Raw genomic sequence first — 14,016 nt, forward strand, 5'->3', positions numbered from 1 at the left:
TATCGTAAAATTCAAGTTGGTTGTTTGGTTTGTTGTTTAACGCCACACTCAGCAACATTCCAGCTATAGGACGGCTGCCTGTAAATAACCGAGTCTGGACCAGACAATTCAGTGATTGATATCATGAGCATCGATCCACGCAATTGGGATCAATGACATGCTTCAACCAAGTCAGCGAGCCTGACCACCCGATCCCGTTAGTCGTCTCTTACGACAAGCTTTGTTGCCTTTTACGGCAAGTATGGGTTCCTGAAGACCTATTCTACACCTGATCTTCACGGGTCCCTTATGATTAAACACAATGTGATGAAATGTAAAATCCAATGACAAATGTTTTCCTTGTGATTACAAAGAAAACATTTGTCATTTAATTTTAAATTCCATTACATTGTGATGCAATGCAAATTCAATTTCTATTGATAAACATGAATATGTTACAATGTAACGGAAGTTGTATTAATAAAATCTCCAGGATATTATTTAAAATCCTGGGATATTATATAAAATCCCGGTGATATTGTAACATTATGTAGCAAATATCCCGGGGATATTATAATATCCCTGTTTGTAAGATTTAACCCGACTGGAGAAAATTACAGGGGTGAGAATCTTCCGCGGATCTGCAAATTTCTGCAAATTTTAGTGAGTACAAATTTGTTAAAATCTGATGGCTTCCCCCATAAACACCTCCAAATTATAGACCACACTCCATTGCAAAGAAGCCGCCTCCGTGGTCTTGTGGTAGAGCGTCCGCCCGGAGAGCGGAAGGTCCGGGGTTCGATCCCCGGCCGCATCATACCAAAAGACGTTAAAAGATGGTACTTGTTGTTACCCTGTCTGGCGCTCGACATTAAGGGGCTAAAACAAGGACTGGTCGGCTCGGAGTCAGTATACTGTGTCTGAGTGGGGTATTCATGTTAAACTGCAGCATGGTATCTCAGTGAGCTAGCACTATAAATCGGCATCAGTCCGGACTAGTACAAGCAGCCACACACACACAAACGTGCATGCACGTCGCTATATAAGTGCAATAATCTTGGACGCGACGTTAAACCCAATTTCAACTCACCTCACCATTGCAAAGAAGTTTCAGCTGGAAAGGAAAATATCCATTCTCATCCCTGACGATAGGATGACGTCATTGGGGGTTTATAAGTAATGTTAACCCATCAACCCATTCTCATGTATCCCATGTGTTCTGTTCCCCGTTGTGCATATGATATTGCTGGAATATTGCTAATAGTAGTAATAAAATCACTCACTCATTCATTAACATGACCAAAATGATCCTGTTTTAAGTGAAGCTTGAAGGTCCAGGTTAGAATAGGTCTTCTGCGACCCATGCTTTCTTAAGAGGTGACTAATGGGATCGGTTGATCAGGCTCGCTGACTTGGTTGACGCATGTCATCGTATCCCAAGTGCGTAGATCGGTGCTCATGATGCCAATCACTGGATTATTTATAGACTGCCGTCATACAGCTGAAATGTTGCTGAGGGGGTGGGGGGGGTTAAACAACAAACAAACAAACATTGTTTCATGTTCTCCAAGAAGCTCCTTACAGTTCTGTTTTGTTCCTTATGGAGAGCATTACTGATGCATCACATGTTGCCATGGAGCACTGCAAACAGTAGATGAGTTACATAGAACATGTTCACTGATTCTTGTCACAAAATCTTGTCTGATTTCTGTTGACTTAACCTTTTCAGACATGTTATGGTAATATTTATGTGCCTCATTTTGTTACTTGTTTTCCCTAAAAGATAGAAAATATATTAAAACCATGGGAATCTGACCTTGCATTGTAAAAGATATATCTAAAACTTTCTTTGTATGTAAGTAATTCCTCTTTGCTAAATTTTAAGATGCAACGCTTCTACTAATAATGTTTATTTTCAGGTTGTACAAGAAGCTGACCAACATTTCAAGACAAAGAAGTCCCCTTTCAGTATTCTGGTGGAAGCATCTACATTTTCAGAGTACAAGCAACCTCCGTTACAGGCAAAGTAAGCTATCTCCGTTACAGGCAAAGTAAGCTACCTCCGTTACAGGCAAAGTAAGCTACGTCCGTTACAGGCAAAGTAAGCTACCTCCGTTACAGGCAAAGTAAGCTACCTCCGTTACAGGAAAAATATACTACCTCCGTTACAGGCAAAGTAAGCTACCTCCGTTTCAGGTAAAGTAAGCTACCTCCGTTACAGGCAAAGTAAGCTACCTCCGTTACAGGCAAAGTAAGCTACCTCAATTACAGGCGAAGTAAGCTACCTCAATTACAGGCGAAGTAAGCTACCTCAATTACAGGCAAAGTAAGCTACCCCTGTTAACTACCTACTAGTTGATTTCTTACCTTCAGTTACAGTCACAGTATAAGCTACCTCTGCCCTTCCGTTACACTGAAAGTAATCCACGTCTTCCCATCTGTTATGTTATGTTTTGATGTTTCAGCTTCCCCCTACTGAGAGAAGAGGCTTTGAAGACTGTTGTAGATGCACTAGAAGAGTCAGACATCATCGTTGCGACCACAGGGAAGCTGTCTAGGGAACTGTTTGAATACAGGTGTTGTTAACAGATTCTTACACTGGTCTTGGTGCCACTGATTTTGCAAGTCAAGTGCCAAAACGCATGGATTTTGATCAGATTGTAATAATCTTTTTCTTATCCACACTTCATGATGAGCTGCACTGATGGAGACTTCTATTGATGCAAGTTCATTGCTGAAAGGATGGTGATGCCAACAATGATATGCTTTGATGTCATTACTGTTTTGACATTGTTAAACATGACCACCTGCCGTGGTGTTCAGGTTAAACTTGGTCCACAGCAACCTATGCTGGTCATAAACAGTGACCTGAACATCTTCCTGAGTCAAGGGAGTTACCTGCCTTTGAAAGTCCAGTTTCCACCCTTGCCGAACTAGCCTGGTCTTATGGAGTTATATTTTGGCTGGACTCACAAGTCTGTGCATAGTCCATTCGAAATGGTATAACAAAATCGAAGTTAGGTTCGTAAACTGCCAACTCAGGGTCAACAGATATTTTCCAAATCTTTTCATGATGTTAATCAAGGTGCTCACATGATTTGATGCACTTCGTGATGTAAGACACGATTTATCACAATATGGATATTGATTATTGATCAGATTGTCTTGACTGGGCGTTGCCATTTTGTTTGAAGCAAATGTAAGTGATACAAGAGGTGGAATCTGATTGGTCAATACGAGAGGCATAGAACTTGTAATAACCACTGGTGGCGCTGTGATGGACACCAGAAATTCCAGCCGAGTTTGGCAAGGGTGGAAACTGGACTTTTATAGTCAGTTAACTCCCTTGCCTCGGGAAGATGTGACCTGAATGGATTCGGTTGTCAGGATCTGTGATTTGGTTTAATGCGTGTCATTGTACCCTGATTGTGGGGATCGGGGCTGATGATGTCAATCACTGGATTGTCTGGTCCAGACTCGATTATCTACAGGCTGCTGTCACATGGCCGGCATATTTCAACAAACATCACGTCATCCAGAGTTGTTGCTTTATAAAGCTGGAGAGTGCATGAAGTACAGATTGTCTTTACACCCATGAGGATCCGGGGTAGAATAGGTCATCAGCAACCCATACTTGTCGTAAAAGATAACGATGCTTGTCGTAAGATGCGACTAACAGGATCGGGTGGTCAGGCTTGCTGACTTGGTTGATACATGTCATTGATACATCCCAATAGTGTGGATCCATGCTTATGATATCTATCACTGGACTCTCAGGTCCAGACTCGATTATTTATAGACTGCCGCCATATAGCTGGAATATTGCTGAGTGTGGCATTAAACACAAATTGTCTTGAACATGTGGATAATATAATACTGTACTGACAGAGCGGGTCGTTGAACCCTGAAGACTTTGGTTGTCTCATGCTATCAACCACTGATAACAGTGTGCTTGATTTAGGTCACTTTTCTGATGCAAACAATTTTGTTCAATGTTTCTTCTCAGAGAATCCAAAGGTGAAGGTCATGAGAAGGAGTTCCTCACTGTGGGGTCAATGGGTCATGCGTCTTCTATAGCACTGGGTATCGCTAAACACCAGCTGGACAGGAAGGTAGGTACATTGCTTGAATGAGCTGTCAGCATCAGTAAGTCCGTAAGTCCCCTATCTGTAAAACACTCAATGAAAAACTTCTGAGTCACGGCCCATGACGATTCGGGGTAGAATAGGTGCTTGCCATAAAAGGCGACTATGCTTGTCATCAGAGGCGACTAACGGGATCGGGTGGTCAGACTCGCTGACTTGGTTGATGCATCTCATCGATCCCAACTGCATGGATCGATGCTCATGATGTCAATCATTGGATTGTCTCGTCCAGACTCGATTATTTACAGACCGCCGTCATATAGCTGGAATATTGCTGAGTGTGGCGTTAAACAAAAATACTTCCGTGTCAGATAGACAAACACTTAGCAGTCAGTAAAATATTCCCCTTTGTTCCCAATGGTGTGGATTGATGCTCATGACCAGTGTCCAACCAAGGCGCGATTCACGCTAAAAATAATCAAATCGCCCCTCATAAAAAAATCAAAGCGCGATCTGTCGCGCACAGTAATTTCTTGTACAGTAACTTACTTCATCAGCTGTTTATCCCTACCTTTAGATTCAATACTCACTAAATCTTTAATCAATTAAAGAAGAAAGACAGTTCACAGCAAACACTGTAAACAACTGTCGAAGACTGATCGATATATCAACCGGAAGTTCGAACACGAGTGACGTCCCTTGGGTTGCTGAATAAATTATCGCCAGGATTGGCATAGGAAACGAAATTTGATTTACTTTAGTAGAAAACGTATCAAAACTTTGATCAAAATTTTGTTGTATTTTGTTGTCTTGAATAGTTCTGAAAATATTTTTGAGCATTTTACTTCATTTTAGTTTCGTTTCTGAAATCACACAATATGAATCGCCGACTGTCATAGCAGACAATCTTTTGAATAGTGAATGACCATCTCGCGCAAAAACAAAAGAATTACAGACTTTTTTAATCAAAATAGAAAAAAGCACAAAGCATTGTTATTCATTTCAGTTCTTTATTCTGATCTGTTACACTTTTATATGATGATGTTCCAGTACATAATACAAAATAAGACATTTTTAAAGAAAGTAATTATCCCCCCTACTTTTTCAAAATCCCTCCTATTTTCTACATGATGGGGGGACAAGTCCCCCCTTGATTTTCAATTCAGGGTTGGACACTGCATGATGTCAATCACTTGATTTACTTAATTTATTTTCAAACCGCCGTCATGTAGCTGAAATATTGAAAAATTAGTGTGGCATTAAACAACAAACAAACAAGAAAGAATTGTGATGTTGTATAAAATGTTTCACTTACACATTCTTTCCTGCTTTCATTAAAGGTTGTGTGTCTAGATGGTGACGGCGCAGCTCTTATGCATCTTTGTGCCATGGCAACTGTAGGTCAAAGGGCGCCCTCAAACTTCAAACATATTATCTTCAACAATGGATGTCATGACTCTGTCGGAGGCCAACCTACAGAAGCTAGCCATCATGAGACGTTCTCACTTGGTGGTATAGCTCTAGCCTGTGGGTATAGGAAGGTGGGTTACTAACATTCTCACTTGGTGGTATAGCTCTAGCCTGTGGGTATAGGAAGGTGGGTTACTAACATTCTCACTTGGTGGTATAGCTCTAGCCTGTGGGTATAGGAAGGTGGGTTACTAACATTCTCACTTGGTGGTATAGCTCTAGCCTGTGGGTATAGGAAGGTGGGTTACTAACATTCTCACTTGGTGGTATAGCTCTAGCCTGTGGGTAAAGGAAGGTGGGTTACTAACATTCTCACTTGGTGGTATAGCTCTAGCCTGTGGGTATAGGAAGGTGGGTTACTAACATTATCACTTGGTGGTATAGCTCTAGCCTGTGGGTATAGGAAGGTGGGTTACTAACATTCTCACTTGGTGGTATAGCTCTAGCCTGTGGATATAGGAAGGTGGGTTACTAACATTCTCACTTGGTGGTATAGCTCTAGTGTGTGGGTATAGGAAGGTGGTTACTGAGTGACATTCTCACTTGGTGGTATAGCTCTAGCCTGTGGGTATAGGAAGGTGGTTACTGAGTGACATTCTCACTTGGTGGTATAGCTCTAGCCTGTGGGTATAGGAAGGTGGGTTACTAACATTCTCACTTGGTGGTATAGCTCTAGTGTGTGGGTATAGGAAGGTGGTTACTGACTGACATTCTCACTTGGTGGTTTAGCTCTAACCTGTGGGTATAGGAAGGTAGGTTACTGACTGACATTCTCTCTTGGTGGTATAGCTCTAGCCTGTGGGTATAGGAAGGTGGGTTACTAACATTCTCACTTGGTGGTATAGCTCTAGTGTGTGGGTATAGGAAGGTAGGTTACTGACTGACATTCTCTCTTGGTGGTATAGCTCTAACCTGTGGGTACAGGAAGGTGGGTTACTGACTGACATTCTGACTTGGTGGTATAGCTCTAGTCTGTGGGTATAGGAAGGTGGGTTACTGACTGACATTCTCACTTGGTGGTATAGCTCTAGCCTGTTGGTATAGGAAAGTGAGATACTGACTGACATTCTCACTTGGTGGTATAGCTCTAGTGTGTGGGTATAGGAAGGTGGGTTACTGACTGACATTCTCACTTGGTGGTATAGCTCTAGCGTGTGGGTATAGGAAGGTGGGTTACTGAGTGACATTCTGATTTGGTGGTATAGCTCTAACCTGTGGGTATAGGAAGGTGGTTACTGACTGACATTCTCACTTGGTGGTATTGCTCTAACCTCTGGGTATAGGAAGGTGGGTTTCTGACTGACATTCTCACTTGGTGGTATAGCTCTAATCTGTGGGTATAGGAAAGTGGGATACTGACTAACATTCTCACTTGGTGGTATAGCTCTAACCTGTGGGTACAGGAAGGTAGGTTACTAACATTCTGACTTGGTGGTTTAGCTCTAACCTGTGGGTCCAGGAAAAAGGTTACTGTCTGACATTCTCACTTGGTGGTATAGCTCTAACCTGTGGGTATAGGAAGGTGGGTTACTGACTGACATTCTCCCTTGGTGGTACAGTGATCGCTCGCTATTGCGCTACCAATGGGGTCCAAATAATTGGTGGGCGTTATAGACGATGAGCCGTTTAACCGAGGCCGAGGCTGGGGAGCGCGCTCGGCAAATCTCAAATCATTAATAGGCCTATGTGTTTATCTCACGTCACGTCAAAATAGTATATATTTTTATGGACCTAGATCTACCTGTAATATCATTCATTTATTAAATCTGTCATATTTCACAATGTATGAAATACGTATTCCATTCTAATTTATCATTTTTTATCAATAAATTAAAAAATTATTCACTATTTCCCGCGATGTTATTGAAAATAAAATTCTCGGACACACATTTCGACAACGGGTCCGCATCGAACATGTCAAAGAGCAAAATAAAGACTATTTTAAGCAAATCTTTAAATATATTATACAAAGTGATAAATAAAATCAACAAAAATATATCTAAAAGTAATCAAACTTACATCTAAGTTATTATTTCCATCGTTTCGTGCGATCGCGTGTAATGTAAGTCAAATGACATCTCGGCTTTCGTCGCCTTGAATTCTCGGCTCGGACACAACGTTTAATGCAAAAATATATGCATGAAAAATCTTTGTCACAGCTCGTAACCTAGCACGATACATTCGCGAAGTTCCATATTTTTAATATATATCGTGATTTCCTGCTTAAAACGTTCAGAATAACACGATTTAACAAAAAATCTTTCGCTAACTTCTGAAATTTATCAAACACGAGCTTTGTATCAAAGCTTGATTGGCTGCCTGAGGTCACGTGCTCAAAATTGACCAATCACGAAACTTGTAGCAGATTTCGGCAAGAAAGTGTCATTAGAAACAAATTTTAATCCAATGAAATCGCTTGTTATAACTACGGGGAAAAAACAGGCGATGTTACGAAAGCGCGATTACGAAATGAATGACCGCCGTGTTGTGACAGCAACTACATTTGTGTGACAGTTTAGCCTTAAATTGGATTGCCCACTAATTAAGAATATAAACTTCACTTGTGGTTCTCTTTTATTGCATGCATGCGCTTCTAAGATCAAAGGATGTATAGTGTGAAAAGTTAACTAGTTGAACAATCGTATTTCCGGGACTTGCCGCGGATGTTTTCAAACAGATTATTAGAACTCCATTCAGCGATAAACCGTTGATTATGCAATGAGAAGCGTTATGTGCAAATAAACAACGAACAACAATACAATCATGTCTGTGTAAAACTCTCAGTATTAAAAGTGTACATGAATTTTGGGAGCCATGCGTTACCGCGCGTAATAACCGAAGTAGCGCTTTATCGAAGAGCGCAATAGCGAGCGATCACTGTATAGCTCTAGCGTGTGGGTATAGGAAGGTGGGTTACTGACTGACATTCTCACTTGGTGGTATAGCTCTAACCTGTGGGTATAGGAAGGTGGGTTACTGAGTGACATTCTCACTTGGTGGTATAGCTCTAGCCTGTTTGTATAGGAAGGTGGTTACTGAGTGACGTTCTCACTTGGTGGTATAGCTCTAGCCTGTGGGTATAGGAAGGTAGGTTACTGACTGACATTCTCTATTCGTGGTATTGCTCTAACCTGTGGGTATAGGAAGGTGGTTTCTGAGTGACATTCTCACTTGGTGGTATAGCTCTAACCTGTGGGTATAGGAAGGTGAGTTACTGACTGACATTCTCACTTGGTGGTATAGGTCTAACCTGTGGGTATAGGAAGGTGGTTACTGAGTGACATTCTGACTTGGTGGTATAGCTCGAGTGTTTGGGTATAGGAAGGTGGGTTACTGGCATTCTCACTTGGTGGTATAGCTCTAGTGTGTGGGTATAGGAAGGTGGGTTACTGGCATTCTGACTTGGTGTTATAGCTCTAACCTGTGGGTATAGGAAGGTGGGTTAGTGACTGACATTCTCACTTGGTGGTATAGCTCAAACCTGTGGGTATAGGAAGGTGGGTTACTCACTGACATTCTCACTTGGTGGTATAGCTCTAACCTGTTGGTATAGGAAGGTGGTTACTGACTGACATTCTCACTTGGTGGTATAGCTCTAGCGTGTGGGTATAGGAAGGTGGGTTACTGACTGACATTCTCACTTGGTGGTATAGGTCTAACCTGTGGGTATAGGAAGGTGGTTACTGACTGACATTCTCACTTGGTGGTATAGGTCTAACCTGTGGGTATAGGAAGGTGGTTACTGACTGACATTCTCACTTGGTGGTATAGCTCTTACCTGTAGGTATAGGAAGGTGGTTACTGACTGACATTCTCACTTGGTGGTATAGCTCTAGCCTGTGGGTATAGGAAGGTAGGTTACTGACTGACATTCTCACTTGGTGGTATAGCTCTAGCCTGTGGGTATAGGAAGGTGGTAACTGAGTGACATTCTCACTTGGTGGTATAGCTCTAACCTATGGGTATAGGAAGGTGGTTACTGACTGACATTCTCACTTGGTGGTTTAGCTCTAGTGTGTGGGTATAGGAAGGTAGTTTACTGACTGACATTCTCACTTGGTGGTGAAGGCTCTAGCCTGTGGGTATAGGAAGGTGGGTTACTGACTGACATTCTCACTTGGTGGTATAGCTCTAGCCTGTGGGTATAGGAAGGTAGGTTACTGACTGACATTCTCACTTGGTGGTATAGCTCTAGCCTGTGGGTATAGGAAGGTAGGTTACTGACTGACATTCTCACTTGGTGGTATAGCTCTAACCTGTGGGTATAGGAAGGTAGGTTACTGACTGACATTCTCACTTGGTGGTATAGCTCTAGCCTGTGGGTATAGGAAGGTAGGTTACTGACTGACATTCTCACTTGGTGGTATAGCTCTAGTGTGTGGGTATAGGAAGGTGGGTTACTGACTGACATTCTCACTTGGTGGTATAGCTCTAACCTGTGGGTATAGGAAGGTAGGTTACTGACTGACATTCTCACTTGGTGGTATAGCTCTAACCTGTGGGTATAGGAAGGTGGGTTACTGACTGACATTCTCACTTGGTGGTGAAGGCTCTAGCCTGTGGGTATAGGAAGGTGGGTTACTGACTGACATTCTCACTTGGTGGTATAGCTCTAGCCTGTGGGTATAGGAAGGTAGGTTACTGACTGACATTCTCACTTGGTGGTATAGCTCTAGCCTGTGGGTATAGGAAGGTAGGTTACTGACTGACATTCTCTCTTGGTGGTATAGCTCTAACCTGTGGGTATAGGAAGGTAGGTTACTGACTGACATTCTCACTTGGTGGTATAGCTCTAGCCTGTGGGTATAGGAAGGTAGGTTACTGACTGACATTCTCACTTGGTGGTATAGCTCTAGTGTGTGGGTATAGGAAGGTGGGTTACTGACTGACATTCTCACTTGGTGGTATAGCTCTAACCTGTGGGTATAGGAAGGTGGGTTACTGACTGACATTCTCCCTTGGTGGTGTAGCTCTAGCCTGTTGGTATAGGAAGGTGGTTACTGACTGACATTCTCACTTGGTGGTGAAGGCACTGTTTCTTTAGGCGTTAAACAACAAACAAACAAAACAAACAAAACAAAACTATTTCTTTAAATGTGTATGGTTTGTAATAGTTTGTGATCCATAACTTTTTTCGTTCAGTATGTATAAAACAGTATGTTTTAAACTCAGACACATTAAAGTGAAAAAAAAGAAGATAACTTGAAGTTGACATGACGGCTGTTTATTGGCTAGCACTTCATATGGACCTGTTAAGATCTGGGTTAGAATAGGTCTTGAGCAATCCATGCTTGCAGTATAAAGTGACTATGCTTGTCGTAAGAGGCGGCTAATGGGATCGGGTGGTCAGGCTCGCTGACTTGGTTGATGCATTTAATCGTATCCCAATTGCGTGGATCGATGCTCATGATGTCAATCACTGGATTGTCTGGTCCAGACTCGATTATTTACAGACCTCTGTCATATAGCTGGAATATTACTGAGTGCGGCGTTAAACAACAAACAAACAAACAAATCAAGCCATATATGTGTGTATATTAATCTCAACACACATAAAGTTTCTCTTTTAAGTTTATGGCTGCACCTTGACCACATCGTTGTTTCACCTCTTCTTCAGACTCTGATAGCCGAGACTGCAGAGGAACTGGTCACAGGTACTAGGCAGCTGTTGGACACCCAGGGGCCAGTTCTGATGGAGATTAAACTGTCCGTGGGCTCTCGGAGCAACTTGGGTCGACCAACTCGAACTCCCATAGAAAACAAGTCTGATTTTATGAAATACCTTGGGTCTGCTTGACGATCTGCTGTTGTCTAGTGCTGTTGTTTAGTGTTGTTGTTTAGTGTTGTTGTGTACTGTTTGAGCTTAGTATACACAACTCCAAAGAAGTTAAAGAACATCTGATTTTTTACATGATTATAGTTAATCTGTCATGTGACAGATAAACTATAGTCATATGAAACAAATCGGTGTTCTTTAACGTATTTTGAGTATTACATTTACATATAAAGATATATTCATATATCATTGGATCATTCGTTTTCGGACATCATACGTTTTCAGACGGCCATGTTTATCGCGATTAGTCGTGCTATAACACAGATCTTGTAAGTACTCAGATGATGGCCTGTTTTTAAGATAAAGTCGTCTTTTATAAGTGAGTGAGATGTTTTACAGTTGTTCTTGTAGTTTGCCAAAAACTATGATTGTTTCTTAAGTGTCTGATAAACTCATAACACATGGATATATATATATATTTATTATTACTGTATGCCCATGATGATTATTATTATTTCAGTGGAGGACAAAGTGGGGTTTACTGGGAGGTGTGTCAAATTTATTTATCATAATCAGCTTAGACTTTTTCTTTGGGACAAACCTGCCTAAAAGATGTTAAAAGGTAAAAAAAAACAATTGTTTGATTGCATTTCTTTTTCACACACATCTTTTATCCATTTATTATTCTTTTAAATTAATCTTTTTTAATTTTAATTTTAATTTTAATTTCATATCTGCATTATTATTGTTATTTCTTCACCACTGTAGATTGATAATAATTGAATAGATCAGGCAGAATTACCATGATTATAGTTATTTATTTTATATCAGAGGTTTTAGATCATATTACTGTTAGAACAGGTTTAGGAACGCCAGGATTAGATAGCACCAGGATTAGATAGTGCCAGGATTAGATAGCGCCAGGATTAGATAGCGCCAGGATTAGATAGTGCCAGGATTAGATAGCGCCAGGATTAGATAGCACCAGGATTAGATAGCACCAGGATTAGATAGTGCCAGGATTAGATAGCGCCAGGATTAGATAGCACCAGGATTAGATAGTGCCAGGATTAGATAGCGCCAGGATTAGATAGCGCCAGGATTAGATAGTGCCAGGATTAGATAGCGCCAGTCATGCGGGTGGATTGTTTTGGGCTTGAAGTTCCATTCTGTTCGATGGATCTGCGCTTGTATTGTAGGTGTCTGGTAGAGTGCCCTGCTGAATCGAAGTAGCTAGCGACAGGTTTGTCTTGGGTGATTGACATCGGCAAAGTGTTCTTTAAGTCGGATGTAGAAGTGATGTTTTGTTTGTCCTACATATTGTTTATCATATTTCAAACAGTGGGGTAAGTAGATTACATTTCTACAGGTGTGTAGAACTTGTATGTCTTGCCTAAGTGTGACTCCTGAATGTGTTTCTAGTTTTAACATTCATACAGATTTTGCAGCTCTCTGAGTAGCGACCAGTTTGGTGGCCAAATGCAACTTAAATCTTTCACTGGTGACCTACCATATTCGATGTAATAAGCTCCCAGGGCGCTCTCAAAATTAGACATAGGGGCCTATTATTAGAATATAATTTCGGTGAGATAAAAAACAGAGTTGAAAGATTGTAAATTTTGTGGTTTATGGTGACAGCCTGAAATCTGTGCGTATTATACACGATAGATATATTTTCAAGAATTTAATTGCCCATAATTAAGGGTGCATGTAATACACGAGTGTGCATTTTACACGAATAAATAAGTCTTGTGTTCATTGATCAATTGGAAAGGGTGCTAACTGGCATTGTTCACTAGCCAATATATTAGCAAATATCGCCTTGGGCGCTTATTAGAGGGGAGCACTTATTACGTCGAATATGGTAAATTTATCTACTACTTACCACTTGGCGACCTAGAAGTAAACATAATTGGCAACAATATCTGTTTTGAGATCTCTATTGGCTCCTAAAAACTTAGGTTTGGCTCCTAGAATATTCATGTTAAGAGCCGCTTGGCTCCTTAACAAAAATTGAACTTAGAGGGCTGTTTTGCAGACTTGTTTTTGGCAGTTGTGATCTACATCAATGACAGTTTGACCGCTAGTTTGTTGTTTGGTTGTGGGTATGTAATGGTCTCATCATAAGAATGTCACTTAGTGTTCGTTTTTTCCTGTATGCTGTGATGTGAGGGTCTTTAACCGTTTTTGTGCAGGCGTCTGACCTTTTAGGTAGGCGCCAAGTTTTGGAGCTGACCTTGACTGCAGGAGGGCTTTAATCTGTGATAACTGGTTTAGTGTTTTCAGAAAGTGTCTGTTTGTTTGTTAAGAAGAGCGTTCTCTCTTCGGTGTTTGCTCTAAGTTTGTTATTCTTTGGGTGTTTCTTAGGATAGCCTTTCCTTGGGTAGTACTTGACCAGATTGTTGCTGTGGAACTCATATTGTGATCGTGAACTGCATATCCTTTAAGTCCTAGGAATTGACCATCACTTGACCTTGATGTGACAAGGCCGTGTGTAGTAGATAAGACTGTGTATATGTTGGCTTGCAGTATAGGTCAAGTTTCAACTTGGATGTGTGGTAAAAAATGACCCATATGTCTGAGAAGGCTCCCATGAATATTCAGCACTGAATTTTATGCGGCATGGAAGTTGGAGTGGTCTAGTCTCCCTTCAAATTTCAGTGCCTTTCACTTCTGCATCTCCTGTGCCTTATTAACATGAAGCTT

The 14,016-nt window shown here is 41.2% G+C and overlaps 1 protein-coding gene across 1 annotated transcript in view; it reads left to right on the forward strand.

Annotated features, from left to right (window-relative positions):
* LOC124138155 (phosphonopyruvate decarboxylase-like) overlaps window positions 1–12,933 on the forward strand; it is a 31,837-nt gene extending 18,904 nt beyond the window's left edge. The window contains exons 8-12 of the mRNA XM_048386627.1: window positions 1,899–2,005; window positions 2,445–2,555; window positions 3,986–4,091; window positions 5,405–5,605; window positions 11,152–12,933. Of these exons, the coding sequence (XP_048242584.1) occupies window positions 1,899–2,005; window positions 2,445–2,555; window positions 3,986–4,091; window positions 5,405–5,605; window positions 11,152–11,331 (705 nt within the window). The 3' untranslated portion in view covers window positions 11,332–12,933. The remainder of the gene's footprint in view (window positions 1–1,898; window positions 2,006–2,444; window positions 2,556–3,985; window positions 4,092–5,404; window positions 5,606–11,151) is intronic.
* The last annotated feature ends 1,083 nt before the right edge of the window (window positions 12,934–14,016 follow it).

Source organism: Haliotis rufescens, unplaced genomic scaffold (assembly GCF_023055435.1).
Source record: "Haliotis rufescens isolate VD_foot unplaced genomic scaffold, xgHalRufe1.0.p SCAF_6, whole genome shotgun sequence".
Classification (NCBI taxonomy): domain Eukaryota; kingdom Metazoa; phylum Mollusca; class Gastropoda; order Lepetellida; family Haliotidae; genus Haliotis; species Haliotis rufescens.